Here is a 14,923-nt window from a genome sequence, read left to right as displayed (position 1 = left end):
GTTGCTTTGCAAAGCGCATGGTTATAACAATATTTAGTGTTTTTTCAAAGTGCTTAAGAATGCTTAAGTACAACACAAATGTTCACTTATTTTTCAAGGGTCCTTCATTTGTTGATGTGTCAAACATTTGTTCTTGTCTTTTAAAATCTTTGTGGCGCTCTCCTTAACTACTGAATCTCTCAGTACCTAAAGAGCTATTTATTTGTTCATACCACAAATATACTATGAGTCACAATGAAGCACTTTCAAGTCCTGTTGATTTCAGTGGGAGAGGGCTGCAATCCCATATACACTTAAATTGGAGTGAGTTCAGCTGAAGATAATGGTTTTGAATAAACATGTATTAGACTGAGCTGTCTCTCTCTTCCACATTTAAAACAATGGTCTTAAAGTGCTTCAGTTTGACCAGATTGTTGAAAGGAGATGGAATTAATAGTTTGAATTGTGTCAAAGAGTGGTTAAGTGTTATAAGGCAGCTAGGAGAAAGCATAAAAAGGACGATACGACAGAAATGTCTGTGAGTAGCTTGCTTTTTTCACTTTAAGGTGCGACACTACATCTTTCAGTGTCCCAAAGGAGTGCTTCATTTTCTGATCTGTATAGGGGGTGCATACACTCTTTAGAAGGATGGTGCTGTAGGGAAGTGATTTTGGACTACTGGACTACCCTTTTCAAAGTACTGAATGTTGGCAATCAGTTTCCTTTATCAGGATTTTGATCTTAAGCATTCTAGTGTTGCTAGCATTACAGTTGAGAAGAACCCTGAATGTGTTTGTACTCATTTTTCATTATGCTTGTAAAAGTTCTGATTCATGTTATCCTCGTGGTAGCTTTCTGCACAGACCATAAAGTAGATCGATAACCCTTTTCATCTCTGACTGTAGTATATTAGCAGTTGCTGCCAACATTGCATTTAGTGCTGTTTCTTTGTCAGTCGTGCCTGTTAGTGTTAATCTACCTGTTTTGTTGTTGTTGTTTTACATCGTTGTTTTTTTCCAAACCCTGTTTGTAGTTTTCAATGCATGTTTACTTCATTTCCTTTTCTTTTTTTTTCTCCCTGTAGTTTCGTTTAAGTGAGTTTGGAACGCTGGAGATCATTACTGAAGCTGAAGCAAAAGCTGCAAAAAGTCTCTCTGCCACAGCTGTAAACACCAGTTCAGCCATCCTTAATGCAGCTACCTCTTCTACTTCCAGCGCCGTAACTGCTTGCAATCCTAACGGTGAGGGAAAGAAGCACGAGGCTGATGGTTTTGTTAAATATACTATATTTTGTTAACTACACACACACTCCAGTTCCATTGGTATGTGGCTGGCACGTACTGTCTCAGTCTCAATTTTTAGTTATCTTGTTTTTTAGATAGTTCCTCATTTCGTGTTAATACCAGCTGCATTTCCTACTGATCCTTAGGAACTAATGCAGTAAGGGCCACTTTAATCTTCTAAACATTATGGTCCAATCATTGACACCATTCTGTCTGCCAAAAGTACATTTTTTTTACTTCTGACATCTTCTTTGGTCCATCTTTTGCCAGATTTCATCAAGAAGAGAAATCATGGGCAAGACAGATTGTTTCTGAAATGCCCTGTCAGGGTCAGGATATATTCTGTTATTATGGAATGCCTTAAATATGAATTTGGATTAAAAATCTTCAGTTTTTCAGTTGAAAGAGATGGGAATTTCCTGTTGTTTCTAATGATCAGGATTTCTTACAATAACGTTATAAGATTGTTAAACTAATACATTATGTACAACATTGATAGGGCCACCTGTACAAATAAACAAATCTGGAATGCAAAGTTATCCATGTGTCTGTGAGCCTGTATGCTCCTTACTTGTTTCTCAAACACTCCCCCCCACACCTGCATGATAGAGATATAATCTTTAACTGTGTCATATCTTTGTCCCAGAGCTGTTCAGCCTTGCTGGTGAAGATGAAACACTGTGTTGTGGTGGACTTAATGCTCAGATTTTGACTGTAATCAGAGGAAATGACCTATATTGGCAATTTCATGTTTTTATTATTATTATTATTCTGCACTTTCACATCTGTAAGATTGCTATGAAGATACAACTTTTTTCAGTCTAGTGTTGTTATGACTATCATCATGTCACACATGCATGGACTATCAAGAGGTTATTGTTTTCTTCTACTGTATGATTGTATGGACATGGCCCTTATTCTTCATTTAATCTAAAGAAGATACCAAAACAAGTTTGTACCTGGCATCTTGTCATATTATTCTGTATATTTTATTGTGCATGTTCATATATATGGTAGATCCACATTATTCTGTTGCAAATCGATCTGGTAAAATTACATTTTAGTTTTGGTTCATCATTTATCATATCCTTCCATAAGGAATGGTGTCTTGTCAGTCCCTTTAAAACATCAAGTTTTATTTCTTCTCTGGCAGTAAGTTTTAGGGGGTTGTAGACTAGGTGTATTTTCCTTTTTGCCTGCTAATTAGTTCCAGCTGTGGCCTTTTGTTTGGGAGTTGCCTTGAGAAGTGTGATACTGAAAGCTGAAGCAATTTGTAATCAGCATTCCTCAAAGCATTACACGTAGGCAACATTAACAAGGCAGGAGGAATTTTGATGGGTTCTTGGAGGGGTAAAGAAGGTTGCACCTTCCCTCTCTGGCACCTGGGTGGGGTGAGCCTTTGAAAGACAGATGAAACATCTCTCTTGGTAAGAGATGTTTTTTTTTCTGTGAAGCTTCGTTGAAAGACATTGGCTTTACCTGGCAAGAATGGACTTCTTGCTGGAGTTCTGGTGTGAAGCTTTGGCTTGGAAATTTGATTTGAAGACTGTTAGAGAGCTAGCTCTAGTGTTATAGTTAGTTAGACTATATAGATTAGAGTTTTAATTGTTTTCCTACCTTGCCAGAATCCTGATGAAGGGCAATTTCTGTATTTGCATACACTCTGATATTGTTTTTTTTTAATAAACTGAATTCTCTATGCCTATTTTGTCTGTGAGTTACTTGCTAGGGGGAGTATATATACTCAGCCTGGACCTGAGAGTCAAGTGGCTTCCCTTGGCTTGGATTATAACCCTCCTCCTTGGGTGTCCCAGTAGTTTCTGAGTAGGCTAGTATTAGCAGCTGGGATCAGGGTAAGGGGGCCTGTGTTCTATACACCTTCCCTCTGGGATTTTTACATTCCGCATAAAACTTGTTTGATATTCCTGCCTTTTGGATGTAAAACCTAGTTTTACATCCATGCCCTAGTTTTTTTTATATATATAACTTGGTCATAACCAAACATATATCTAATATTAAATTGCTTAGTGAAATGCCATCCAATGACAAGGTAGAGCTCTTTATATTCTCCAAGGACTCACTCTTCAGTTATGAAGAAAAATATGACTCTGTAAATTAACCAAAAGAATAAAGGGTGGGAGGAGAGTCTCTTATAAAACATCCTGATGAGGACTAAATATGCTCCATAAGAGGTGGATTGTTGAGAGTAGCTGAACATCAGATAGAGGGGAACGATGGGGAGGCAGAGGCATCCTTCTTTTGTCATTATTCCTCATGGGATTCCAACTTGTAGAGAGAAAATACAGAACTTACCTGATCCTGCAAGATGAGCTTAAGGTACTCAAAAAGTCCCATTATATGTTTAAAATCAGTCATTTGCTCATATTTACGAGGCCTGCATTATTTATTATGATTGAAAAACTTTTGAAGCTTTTGAAAAGCGAGTTGTTAGTTGTTTAAAAGAAGTTAAATCCATGTAAGACAGTTAATAAGTACTGTGTATAGTTTCATTATATTTTTAAATCAGTCTTTCCGTTCTTTAATGCAGTCTTAGGAGATGTTTATATTTAATGTTGAATGTAGAACGTCTCTTTTAATGTGTTCGCCTTCTACAAGACACGGTAGTCTTTGCCTCAGCTAATCCCCTACCATTTGTCAGTGTTGATAGACATCACTTTCATGGTATAGACCTCTACACAGCCATTCTCCTTTTTTATAAAATCTCAGAGATCACATTTTTACAGTCATGGAAGTTATGGGGCATCATGGGGAAAGTATTGCTAACTGGACGTTTTTAGTGCTCTTGGAGATAAAGATTGTCTCCATAATTAAACTATTATAGAGGCTTCAGATGTTTGTGTCTTATGCGTGAATTACAAGGCGATTAGCTCCCTTGCAGGAGTTCATGAAGTTTTATTAATGGGAGGTAATAAAAAACACTGCGAGTGTTCCTGATGTAAAAGGTGCTACCATGTACTTTCATTTTGAATTAATCATTGCCAATCTTCTCTTTTTTGTAGCACCCACAAAAAATATTCCCAGATCTGAGTTCCAGACCTGTGAAAATCTCAAACGTTCTGGGCAAATGGATGGCTTTGAGAATTCTCGTTCTTGCCCTCAAGAGCATAAAGACAGGTAACAACTTTGTTCTCCTTGGTGTGAAGTGTATTTTGTTGCACTTCAGATACCATATTAACATCTTAACAACAAATGTGTTGCCGGGGCACCAGTGGCTATTTTAACTCTAGAATGCAGCCCAGACTGTAGTGAGTGAGCCATCTTTATGAGAGAAGAGAATTCAGACTTCAAATGCTTGGTCTCCACCCTCTCTGGGAGATTATTACTGAAAAGTTGTCTCTAGTGCTGACATTCATATTTTTAAAAAGGATATTGGAAAACTGAAATCAGGGTACAAGCAGTAATTATGCAGATGGAAATCAGTTTTTGCTATCTACTAAAAGAAAATACCCAAGCGATTGCTTGGTTACAGCATCTAAATATTTTCATAAAGCAACAAGAGGATTCAGTGTAGAAACTCAGCTCACATTTTTGAAACAGGTGAGGTAATTTTCCCCATTAGCAACGGGAAGCCCGAGGTTGGCACTGGGAGCCTAATTCAGTATGACTTTAAGAATTAATTCTGCATGTTTTCTTCACATCTCCACAAGGAATGTCATCATAGCTCCAGATCAGTGTAATCAAATGAAACGAGCATTCTAGTTATCTGAATTCCAGATTATCCAAATATTTTTAAGGCTGCTTAAGTAAAAGATGTGCTAAACACATGTCCTTTAATGTCTAGTAGTGTATAGAGTGTGTTGCCATCTCAAATGCTTCCAGCAATGTCTTCCATGCTCCAAGCTGAGCTTCACAGTGAAATGTTGAGGTTGCCCATGTAAATTGAGAGGGAGGATAGCAAACCTAAGAAACTCAAGCCATAAACTGAGGCTTTTCACTCTTAACAGAGAGGGTGTATTCCTGTTTGTTTCACACGATCTTGCCTTTGACACCTGGTCTTAGCCGAAAAATGAATACATTTTCAATTTTTCTGTGAAAACACATGCACAAATAGAAGCTATCAAATGGGAAGTGACAAGGAAAAAATTGGACTAGCAGGTCATAAGATTGAAGCATAAGAAGGGCACCATTGCATTACAAAAACGTAATGGAGTTGCCTTAAGGGAAATGGAAAAAAGATATCCTTTACTCTTTTTGCAACTTATATTGAATGAAAGCTCAAGTGTTCTTTAATCTTTGCAGCGCACGTTTCCCCATCTCTCTTCAGTATGAAACATCGTGCCCCTAATTCAGGGGAAGCCTCTATCTTTGTTGCTGTGCGACTGACCTGCGCTGCACAGGAGGTCATTTTTGGACATGATTTTTATGCCCTTAAAGTCTATTGATTGCTAATTAGGGAGCCAATGAATAATAGTTGTCTAAATTGTGGAGCCATCCTGTTTCTTCAGAGGGGCACTTGCTATATCATTATTTGTACTGAACCAATTCTGAGGGCGAAATCAGGAGGGTTCTTCCTGTTCTGCTTAGCCAATATCTTTTTCTGAACATGTGCCCTTTTTGAAGTCCTTCAGCTCAGACTCCTTTCTCATCCATAACCAAGCATGGATGCTTTCCATTTATTTCAAATTATGTCTGTTGGTAGAGTTTCTAAGTGCTCCCCAGCTGAATACGGAAATCGGACAAGTAGCAGCCAGGTTTACGAAACTGAGAGACCCTCCAAGCGTCTCCGAAGGAAGAGGAAGTTGCTTTTGGATTCTGAAGATGAGGAAGAGAATGCAGATGATGATGAGGTAAGGGAATGCATTATGTTTAGATGACATCATAAGCAAGAGGCTACATTCTGTGAACAAATGCAAGTGTGTAATAGTTGGTAATGTTTTTTGATCAGGCAGACAGTGCAATTTTGCATTCAAGGAATGGTCTCGAACATACAATTTTAAACAGCTGATTCGTGTGTGCATGTGCATGCTAAATTGGTTATGCATTTTGGGTGTTTTAATTTTTGTGCATTTATTTAAAATATTTTTACCTTGCTTTCCTACAATTTCCCCCCATTTGATTAAATTGGGTTATAGTGAGGTACAAAAGATAAAATGTAATCCATGGGTGATAAAACGTAATCCATCAATGACCACAATACCCCACTATCAGGAAACCGGCGGACTAAGCACCTATTCTAGATGTCTGAGGAGGGTATTCTTGGGTGCCTCAACTATCTCTGTTAGCCACGCAGTATTGAAGATGGGGATACTTGGAGCAGATGCTCAACAGCTGATCTTAAAATCAGGGTCCTTGAGATACTCAGTCCCTGACTATTTACATCATACAGATACTGATGTTCATCTGTAAGGGCCTACTATTGCAATACTACATAATGGTATATAAAATAGCAGGCTGAATTCCACAGAGTGCCTAGTTAAAGTGAAGGCTTCCTAGTTAAGGTTCTTTGTCTCAAGGGTAGTACGTGTAGAAATCTACTAAGAGGAAAACAGGAATTTCTGCATATTACTACTTACAGTTTTTAAACCTATCTCTGTGTCTAGGAAAAGAATAAACTGAATTTGACAAACCGTAGAAACTCTAAACCAATTAAACAAGGTAAGCTAAGCACCTTGGGTTTTATTACTACTTAAAGTTAAACAGCTGCTATAAAATGGATAGTTTTGCAATGTAGAAAACTGAGATGTAGATAATATATATCCTAATATATCCAGGCTTGAAAAATTAATGATTATGAATAATATTCTGCCAGCTGACAAATGGAATAACCAAGTAGACAAAAACTTGTCAAAGTCTTTCCTCTGGCCTCAGCGGTTTCCTCATATGAGCAACATGCTAAATATGAACGATAAGCATTAAATTAAGCAAAAGGCTTTTATAGACTGTGAAAATAAGACTGGAAATGGTTTATGAGCTCTTGATGGGAGTCATCTTGAGTTAGATCACTACCTCCTCATATATGTATTCTTTGCATTGATTTATAGATTCTTAGGCCATTCATTCTTCAAGGTCTTCTGGTTGCCATTTCCTTAGATTTGCCTTCAAATGCCTATGTTTGCCCTTGCCCAGTTTTCAGGATATTTCTAAGGACTCGTGGAGCTTAATGTTTTGTACTGGACAACTAGGATCTATTCCATCTGATTGCCAATTTCAACTACTAGAAGCATGAAAATTGTACAGTTAAAATATACACAACCCTAGTATTTCCCAGTTTTTGTGATTTAAAAAAAATAGCATATGGTTTTGATTGTTTCATTAGTTCCCTTGCTATGTATTTAGTAAGGAAGAAATGATAGCATTAGAGATGTTGAACAGTTTGTGAAACTTCGTGTTTTGCTAAAATAAATGAGAAGGATAGCCCATCAAATGCAAGTGGAATGGTTGTGTGTGTTTCACTTCCTTGTGTATAGCCGCCACCCATAAACTTGAACTTTTTCATTCCGTCTCTCATTATTTAGTTATTCCTGGCAAAAAGTATGTGTGGAACTGGATTTCCTACTTAGAAGAAGAACGGATGATGGCTGCTCCACTTAAACTATTCAAAGAGGTTGGCAGAATCTTGGATATGTTTTGGTTTTATTCAAACGCAGCATCAAAGAAGCTTTAACTTGCTTATGCCATCCCGGCACTGTAATTTAAAAAAAAAATTAAAGGCACAGTGCAAGTAGGGTTGTCCCATCCCAGAGATCCTGCAACTTAGAAGAAGTAGAAGGAACAGGTTTGGCTTCCTGCATTTTGATGGTGCTGTAACACAGCACCAGTGATGTATAATAAAATAATACTAAGGATGTCACAGCCTATGGGCCCAGCAGACCTGCATCCTGGTGATTTTCTCCAGATACTTGGTGCTGCCTGCATAGTTGAGGTATTTTTGATTGTCAGTCTTTGACAGAAATTATTTATATCATGATTATAGCTCTAGCATGACAACAAACAGTAAGCCTCTTCCTTGTACAAAAATTCTTAACATTTTCTAGAATTCTGTGTATGGCTGGTACAGAAAAAAAGAACACGTTTTAATGGGTCAGATATGTAGGACTTGAGAATATTGTTCAGCACAGAACTCAGATATATCTGCCTCCAACGTTGGCTGGAATGTGGAACCAAGTTAATGACTGAAAGGGTGAAGCAAGCAAACAGGTGCCACAGGATGCAGTTCCACAGGATAAGGTAGTAATTGGCTTTTCCTTGCCATGGAACAGTTAAAATTATAGAAGCTGCAACCTAACTGGGAGGCTATAAGCAGCCAGTAGTTTTCATTTTAGAGTTAAGGTGGTAAAAAGCATTGCACTGTGACACGTTGGAGACAAATTGGTTTCTTACAGAAAGAACTTTTGTAGGCAGCAGCCTGTTTCATCAGATACAGAAATATTTAAATTCCTTGGTACCAGCATCAGTTTTTTAGTAGTGCTGGTGACCTGCTCAGTGATTTTTCTATTATGATTTCCACAGGTGGAGCAGTTGTGGAAATCGTAATGGAAAAATATATATTGCTTTTGTGTAGCTCTCTGGGTGAATTCAGGTTTCCATGTAATCCCCATGATGTTTGCAGTTTTACCTGATAACTTCTGCCGACCAGACTTTCATCACATGGTTACTCATATAAGGTAGACTTTTCATCTCCTAGTGTATGGGAAGCAAAGGCTCATGTGGTTTGACCACATAAATGGTTTAACAAATCATTCGAATCTATCCACGAAAAGCTATAATAAAATTTTCTTTACCTCAGAGGGACAAGATTGAATCTGTAATCCTTTATTTAAAGATTAATTGATTATATTAAAATAAATGTAATTCAAGGGAGTGAATAAGAATGCTTAGTTTAAGATGTGTACGTTTGGTGTCCTGCATCATTCAAATAACACTTAATTCAGGTATTCTTGTTCATCTTGCTGCACTGAAGCTGTCACAGTGCTGTTTGTTCTTTGACATGCTAGAAAGAGTCCCAAATTATAAGAATCAATGCTATGACTTCCCTGTTTGTGGGCAGCCTTTGGAATACTGAGTTAGTGCTAATATAGGGAGGTACCACTATATGGGCTCCTTCTGTAAGATTCAGAGTTTCTTGGGTTACCTAGGAGGACAGGATTGAATGGAATTGGTGCAGCTCCCATGCCTCTGGAATGACAAGAGCCTCATTTGCGAAAATCAGCTTAGATGTACACGTACCTCTCCTAGTCATTGTATAGAGAGTACTTCAGGTCACATAAACAAATATGTTTAAAATGCATCCCCCCCATCATTTCCAGTAACATCTTTAAAATTAATATGCCTTTGAACAGTGACCTGGCATAGAAACATAAATCGAATGCTGACCCTTATGGACCATACATGCATAGCTCTCTTAATGAATGAAATATGTAATGAAATGCCACCTTTGCCTGTACTGGTCTTTGGGAGACTTACTGCCCTGGCTCCGTTCCTTATTCATTAGGCTGCGGCTGTTCTTCCCTGAGTAGTTGGGACGAGGTGACTTTGCCTGTTTGTCTGCTCAGGAAGGAATGACTGTTGCAGAGCAAGTAAACACGGAACAGAACTGAGACGTCAAGGTACCAGTCCCCAGAACAGCTACTGCTGCCGGGGGTGGGGGGCTAATAAGCGACAGCAGAGGCTCTTTCTTTGCAGGGACCACGAGATGAATAAAGGGGAGAGGAAGTGCCCCAAGAGGACTCTCTTGCTGCCTGTGCTAGCTGCCAGAGAAAGGAGCCAGTATGGGCAAAGTGAGGCTTAATTATGTCTGTTCACAGGACAGTGCACAGATCAGTTCTCAGAGACCTTTTAGTCCTTGTATTTAATTTTTTCCCACAGTTCCTTGTTTTTGGTTATGTGTAACTAAGCAATTTGATCAATGCTAGTTTTGCATCTTGGGCAGCGACTAGGTAAAGCCAATTTCATTCTCGCTAATTAATGTAATGCTGAAACTAATTGGAGCCTTGACTTTTTGTACGTTATCATATTAAAAAGTAATGGTCACAACTGAGGGTACAAGTAGCACCCATCCTGTCTGATGCTGAACTACTTCAGTGTCTATTGGAAATGTAAAACAAGGGCCTCTTTTTTGTTTTGTTTTGCTTTACAATGTAAAATAACATCCCTCTCTTTTCCTCTGCAGTCGCAGTCCTTTCCACAAAACAAAAATGGATTTAAAGTTGGAATGAAGTTAGAGGGCCTGGATCCTGAGCATCCATCTTTATTTTGTGTCCTTTCTGTTGCTGAGGTATTTGTCTTTTTAAAATAATAATAGTAATAATAGAACCTACAGTACATGTTTTATAGACTAGAGGGAGGGAAACTGACAGGTAGTAGTAGGATCTCAGAATTGTCCTTAAACCATAGGTTAAAACAATGTTCTAATACAGTGGTTAATTTCTTTTTTTAATTAAACATGGTTTCTGTCTGATAAGATTTGTAAGCGTTCATTTGTACTGCCGTTTTAATTAAAGAAGTCAAAAGATGTCAAGGCTTGAAAGAAATTATTGGCAAGTCTGAAAGGCAGGCCAGACAGTCTAGGAGGGGCAGTGTGGCGTAGCAGTTAGAGTGCTGAAACTGGGAGACCCAGGTATGAATTCTTGCTCTGCCATGGAAACTTACTGGGTGACCTTGGGCCAGTCACATACTTTCAGCTAACCTTACCTAACAGGTCTGTGAGAATAAAATGGAGGAGAAAGATGTAAGCTACTTGGGGAGAAAGGTGGGGTATAAATGAAGTAAATAAAATAATAGGCAGTTTCTAAATTGCCCCCCCCCCCAATGCTTCTTTGTTGGGTATGTACCTGAGCTAATTTTGGTGCCTAACCCTGCAGTGGCCTGCATAAAATAGACCTCCTAGTGGGGTAACTATCCATTCATCTTCGTTCTTCTATGCCTCCACACATGGGACTGCGCAGGCGCAGGCCAGCCGCCGGAGAATTTTCTAGAGCTTCCATGGCTCCGAAGGGGCCGTTTGTCGCGCGCCTCAGCGACCGTTTTCCCGCCCAAACGGTCACGTGATCCTCCAGCGACCAACGGCCCCTTCCCTCAGTTCTCTTCTTGCCGCCGCTTGGAGAGAACGTGAGCTTCGTTGCTCTGTGCTTTTGTGCTTCGTGCTTTATTCTGACTGATTGCTTGGCTTTTGACTTCGGACTTCGTGACCTCGACTATTCTTCGGATCTCGTTTTGGACTTTGTTGTGGACTCGGTAATTTGACTCGGACTGTTTTTGACCTTCCTTTCGCGTGCCCCTGAAGATGGCCTCTAAGGCTCTCTTCAAGCATTGCCTGCAATGCCACACTAAAATGGCCAAGACCGATGGCCATGAACTGTGCCTGTTCTGTTTGGGGGAGACCCATAATGTGACGGCCTGTAAGATTTGCCAGGGCTTCACCAGCAAGGCCCGGCAGGAACGCAAGGCCCGACTTAACTCCTCCCTGTGGCAGAAGGTCATGTCCGGAGGCGCTCCGTTGCCCTCCTCCAAGGCCGGCCCAAGCCCCTCTGCCGAACGGCATTCAAGAGCTGGCTCAGTGGCCTCCGCGAGGTCGGGGTCGAAACCGCGTCCCCCAAGTACCTCGGCGTCGAGAGCGGCCTCTCCACCGCAGGGACCGGTGCGGCCGCCCCGTAGCGCGTCATCTACCAGGTCGGATCCGAGACCAGCTTCGGAACCGAGGATCCTGGTACCGAGTCCCCGGTCGGAACCGACGGCCGGTTCGATCCCGATCAAAGCGAAGAGGTCGAAGCCGAGGTCCCCTTCGAAGGCGAGGAGCGCGTCGGTTCCGAGGTCTTCTTCGGAACCAGCGAAGAAGAAGAAGAAGACCAAGCATCACCGGTCGCCGCGTCCCGCTCCTCAGGAGGAGGTCATCGTGCTTCCTCACACGCCTTCCCCTCATCTGGGCTCCCCGGAGCCAGAAGACATCTCCGTGCCAGTGCCGGATCCGATGGCCTTCGAGACGGTGCCCGCGGAATTCTCGTCGGGGCCGGAGCCGAGCCCGCGCCGTCGGAGCCGACCATCGCTTCCCCTTCGGTCGCCGAGGCTGGAACCGAGCCCGTCTCCTCGTCGGAGCCGTCCGTCGCCTGTCCGTCCGTCTCCACCTCCGGTCGGTCGTGAGCGGCATGGTTCCGGGGACAGTGTCCGATCAGTCCGGTCCACTGCGTCCCGGCATCGACAGGCTTCCTACCTCCCCTCGCCATACCGTTGCCAATGGGAGGGGGCACCTGCGGGCTTCTCCGTGTCGGAACCGAGGCCTTCGACATCGAGGTCGGCGTGGGCTCCTCCTCCGCTCCAGGTTCCGGAATCCCAGCTCGGTTCCGATGAGGAGGATGTCGAGAGCTTTGGCGGCTACCAGTCGGAGTCCTGGTCCGAACCATCGCCACCTGAGGAGCTGGTGCCATCTGCGGACTCCCCATTCGAGGACCTCCGCATCTACGCCGACCAGATGGCAAGAATGGCCAAGGCTCTCGAGATGGACATCTCTTCAGCAGCCCCGAAGACCAAGGACAAGCTCCTCAAACGTATTTACGGGGATAATCCGGCGTACGTTGGCTTCCCCATGCTCGAGGGTATTGAGGAGATTGTGGAGAAGGTGTGGCAGGTGCCCTGTGATCAACCTCCAACATCTAAGCGCATCGAGCAGCTTTACAAGATCAAGCAGGGCACCTGGCCGGCGTTGGTGAAGCACCCTCCACCTTCCTCCTTGGTCACAGAGGAGTTCAATCCCCGACGATCGGGTCACTCCTCGGTGCCTGCCGATAAAGAGGGCAAGAAGCTTGATGCCATGGGCAGGCGCCAGTACATCGTCGCTTCGCTGGGTCTGAGGATTGCCAACTACCAGACCATCATGGCAGGGTACCAACTGTACCTCTGGGAGAAGTTGGCATCCTATACCCGAGACCTCCCTCCTGAGCAGAAGGCTGTCGTCTCCCTGCTGCAAACAGAGGCTGTCCGGCTGTCTAAACAGCAAATGAACGCTGGGAGCCACGCTGCCGACACTGCTGCTCGGGGAATGGCTTCGGCGGTGGTCCTCAGGCGCCACTCCTGGTTGCGGTCTACGGCCCTGTCCCAGGAGGTGCGTTCCAGGGTGGAGAGCATGCCCTTCGAAGGGGACTCGCTGTTCTCCAAATCGACCGACGAGACCCTGAAAAAGAAAAAAGAGGACAGGCAGACGGCACGGTCCTTGGGTCTGGCTCCAGCGGACAAGCCCTCCTCCAGGCCACGGTACGCTCCCCGGTCCGGCCCTTACCACTACCAGGGCAGATACCAACATCAGCGGCCGGGCTACCAACCGTATCCTGCCTACCAGCAGCGGCCTTACCCTCCCGCACAACAGCAGAGGAGGCGTCGGCCCTTCAAGCCTCGCCCGGCACAGCAACCGGCCCAGCAGAAGGATCAGCAGGGCGCCGGGAGGCAGTACTGACGGGTCACGCCAGCCGTATCCCCGAACTTTTCGGACAGACTGAGTCCACTCCTCTCTGAGTGGGAGTCAATAACATCTGACTCATGGGTCTTAACTATTGTTGAATTGGGATACGGGCTGGAATTCGTTGAGCTGCCTAGATGCAGTTCACCCCTGACAGCTGTTAATAACACTATGGCCGAGCTGGATGCGGAGATCGTGTCGCTCTTGGCCAAGGGTGCTGTGGAAGAATTGCCCTATGAGGACTCTGTAAAGGGTTTCTTCTCTAGGTTCTTCCTGGTCCCTAAGAAGGATGGGGGCTTACGTCCCATTTTAGATCTGAGGGGCCTTAATGCCTTCCTCAAGGTGACCAAATTCAAAATGGTTACGTTGGCGGCTGTGATCGCCTTGCTGAAACAGGGAGATTGGTTTGCGGTTCTTGACTTAAAAGACGCATACTTTCACGTGGGCATACGGAAGGAGCACAGGAAATACCTGAGCTTTGTTTACCGGCAAAGGGTTTTCCGGTATAAGGTGCTCCCCTTTGGCCTGTCTACTGCCCCACGAGTGTTCACTAAATGTGTGGCCCCTGTGGTTTCCTTCCTACGGGAAGAAGGCTGTACCATCTTTCCATACCTCGATGACTGGCTCATCGTGGCTGAATCGGAGTCTAGGCTGGTGCAGGACATTGGCTTGGTACTTAGCACTTGCCAACGCCTGGGGCTCCTGGTGAACTTGGAGAAATCCAAGCTGGTGCCCAACTGCAAGGTGTCCTACATTGGTGCACTTTTAGACTCTGTGGAGGGTAAGGCCCTGCTCCCCTTGGAGAGGGCTCGGTCCCTACGGGGCCTGGTGTCCATGTTTAAAAGGAACCGGTTCCAGTCTGTGCGCACTATCCAGTGCTTACTAGGGCATATGGCAGCGGCCACCTCTGTGGTGCCTTTTGCTAGGCTGCGTATGCGCCCTCTCCAGAACTGGTTTGTGCGGAGGTACGATGCTCTGCTGCACCCTCCGTCCCTCAAATTCTCTATCCCGAGGGTCATCCTCTCCTCCTTGGACTGGTGGCTGTCTGATGACAACTTGTTTAAAGGGACCCCTTTTGGGTATCAACGCCATGACATCACGGTTACCACTGATGCCTCTCTGTTGGGATGGGGGGCTTACTGTGGTGATGTGTCTGTGCAAGATGTCTGGTCTGACAGGGAAAAGACCCTTCATATCAATGTGCTTGAACTAAGGGCCATTCGTTTCGCACTTGTGTCTCTTACAGCACTGCTGA

The 14,923-nt window shown here is 43.5% G+C and overlaps 1 protein-coding gene across 1 annotated transcript in view; it reads left to right on the top strand.

Annotated features, from left to right (window-relative positions):
• The window catches only part of LOC129343618 (lethal(3)malignant brain tumor-like protein 4), a 79,194-nt gene that overhangs the window by 24,129 nt on the left and 40,142 nt on the right, over window positions 1–14,923 (top strand). The window contains exons 3-8 of the mRNA XM_054999933.1: window positions 1,064–1,220; window positions 4,283–4,397; window positions 5,923–6,070; window positions 6,824–6,878; window positions 7,739–7,827; window positions 10,393–10,497. Of these exons, the coding sequence (XP_054855908.1) occupies window positions 1,064–1,220; window positions 4,283–4,397; window positions 5,923–6,070; window positions 6,824–6,878; window positions 7,739–7,827; window positions 10,393–10,497 (669 nt within the window). The remainder of the gene's footprint in view (window positions 1–1,063; window positions 1,221–4,282; window positions 4,398–5,922; window positions 6,071–6,823; window positions 6,879–7,738; window positions 7,828–10,392; window positions 10,498–14,923) is intronic.

The sequence above is a fragment of the Eublepharis macularius genome, chromosome 15 (genome assembly GCF_028583425.1).
Source record: "Eublepharis macularius isolate TG4126 chromosome 15, MPM_Emac_v1.0, whole genome shotgun sequence".
In the NCBI taxonomy this organism is placed as follows: Eukaryota; Metazoa; Chordata; class Lepidosauria; order Squamata; family Eublepharidae; genus Eublepharis; species Eublepharis macularius.
Note: the sequence above shows the minus strand (reverse complement) of the source record. Positions and strands in the feature narration are given on the sequence as shown.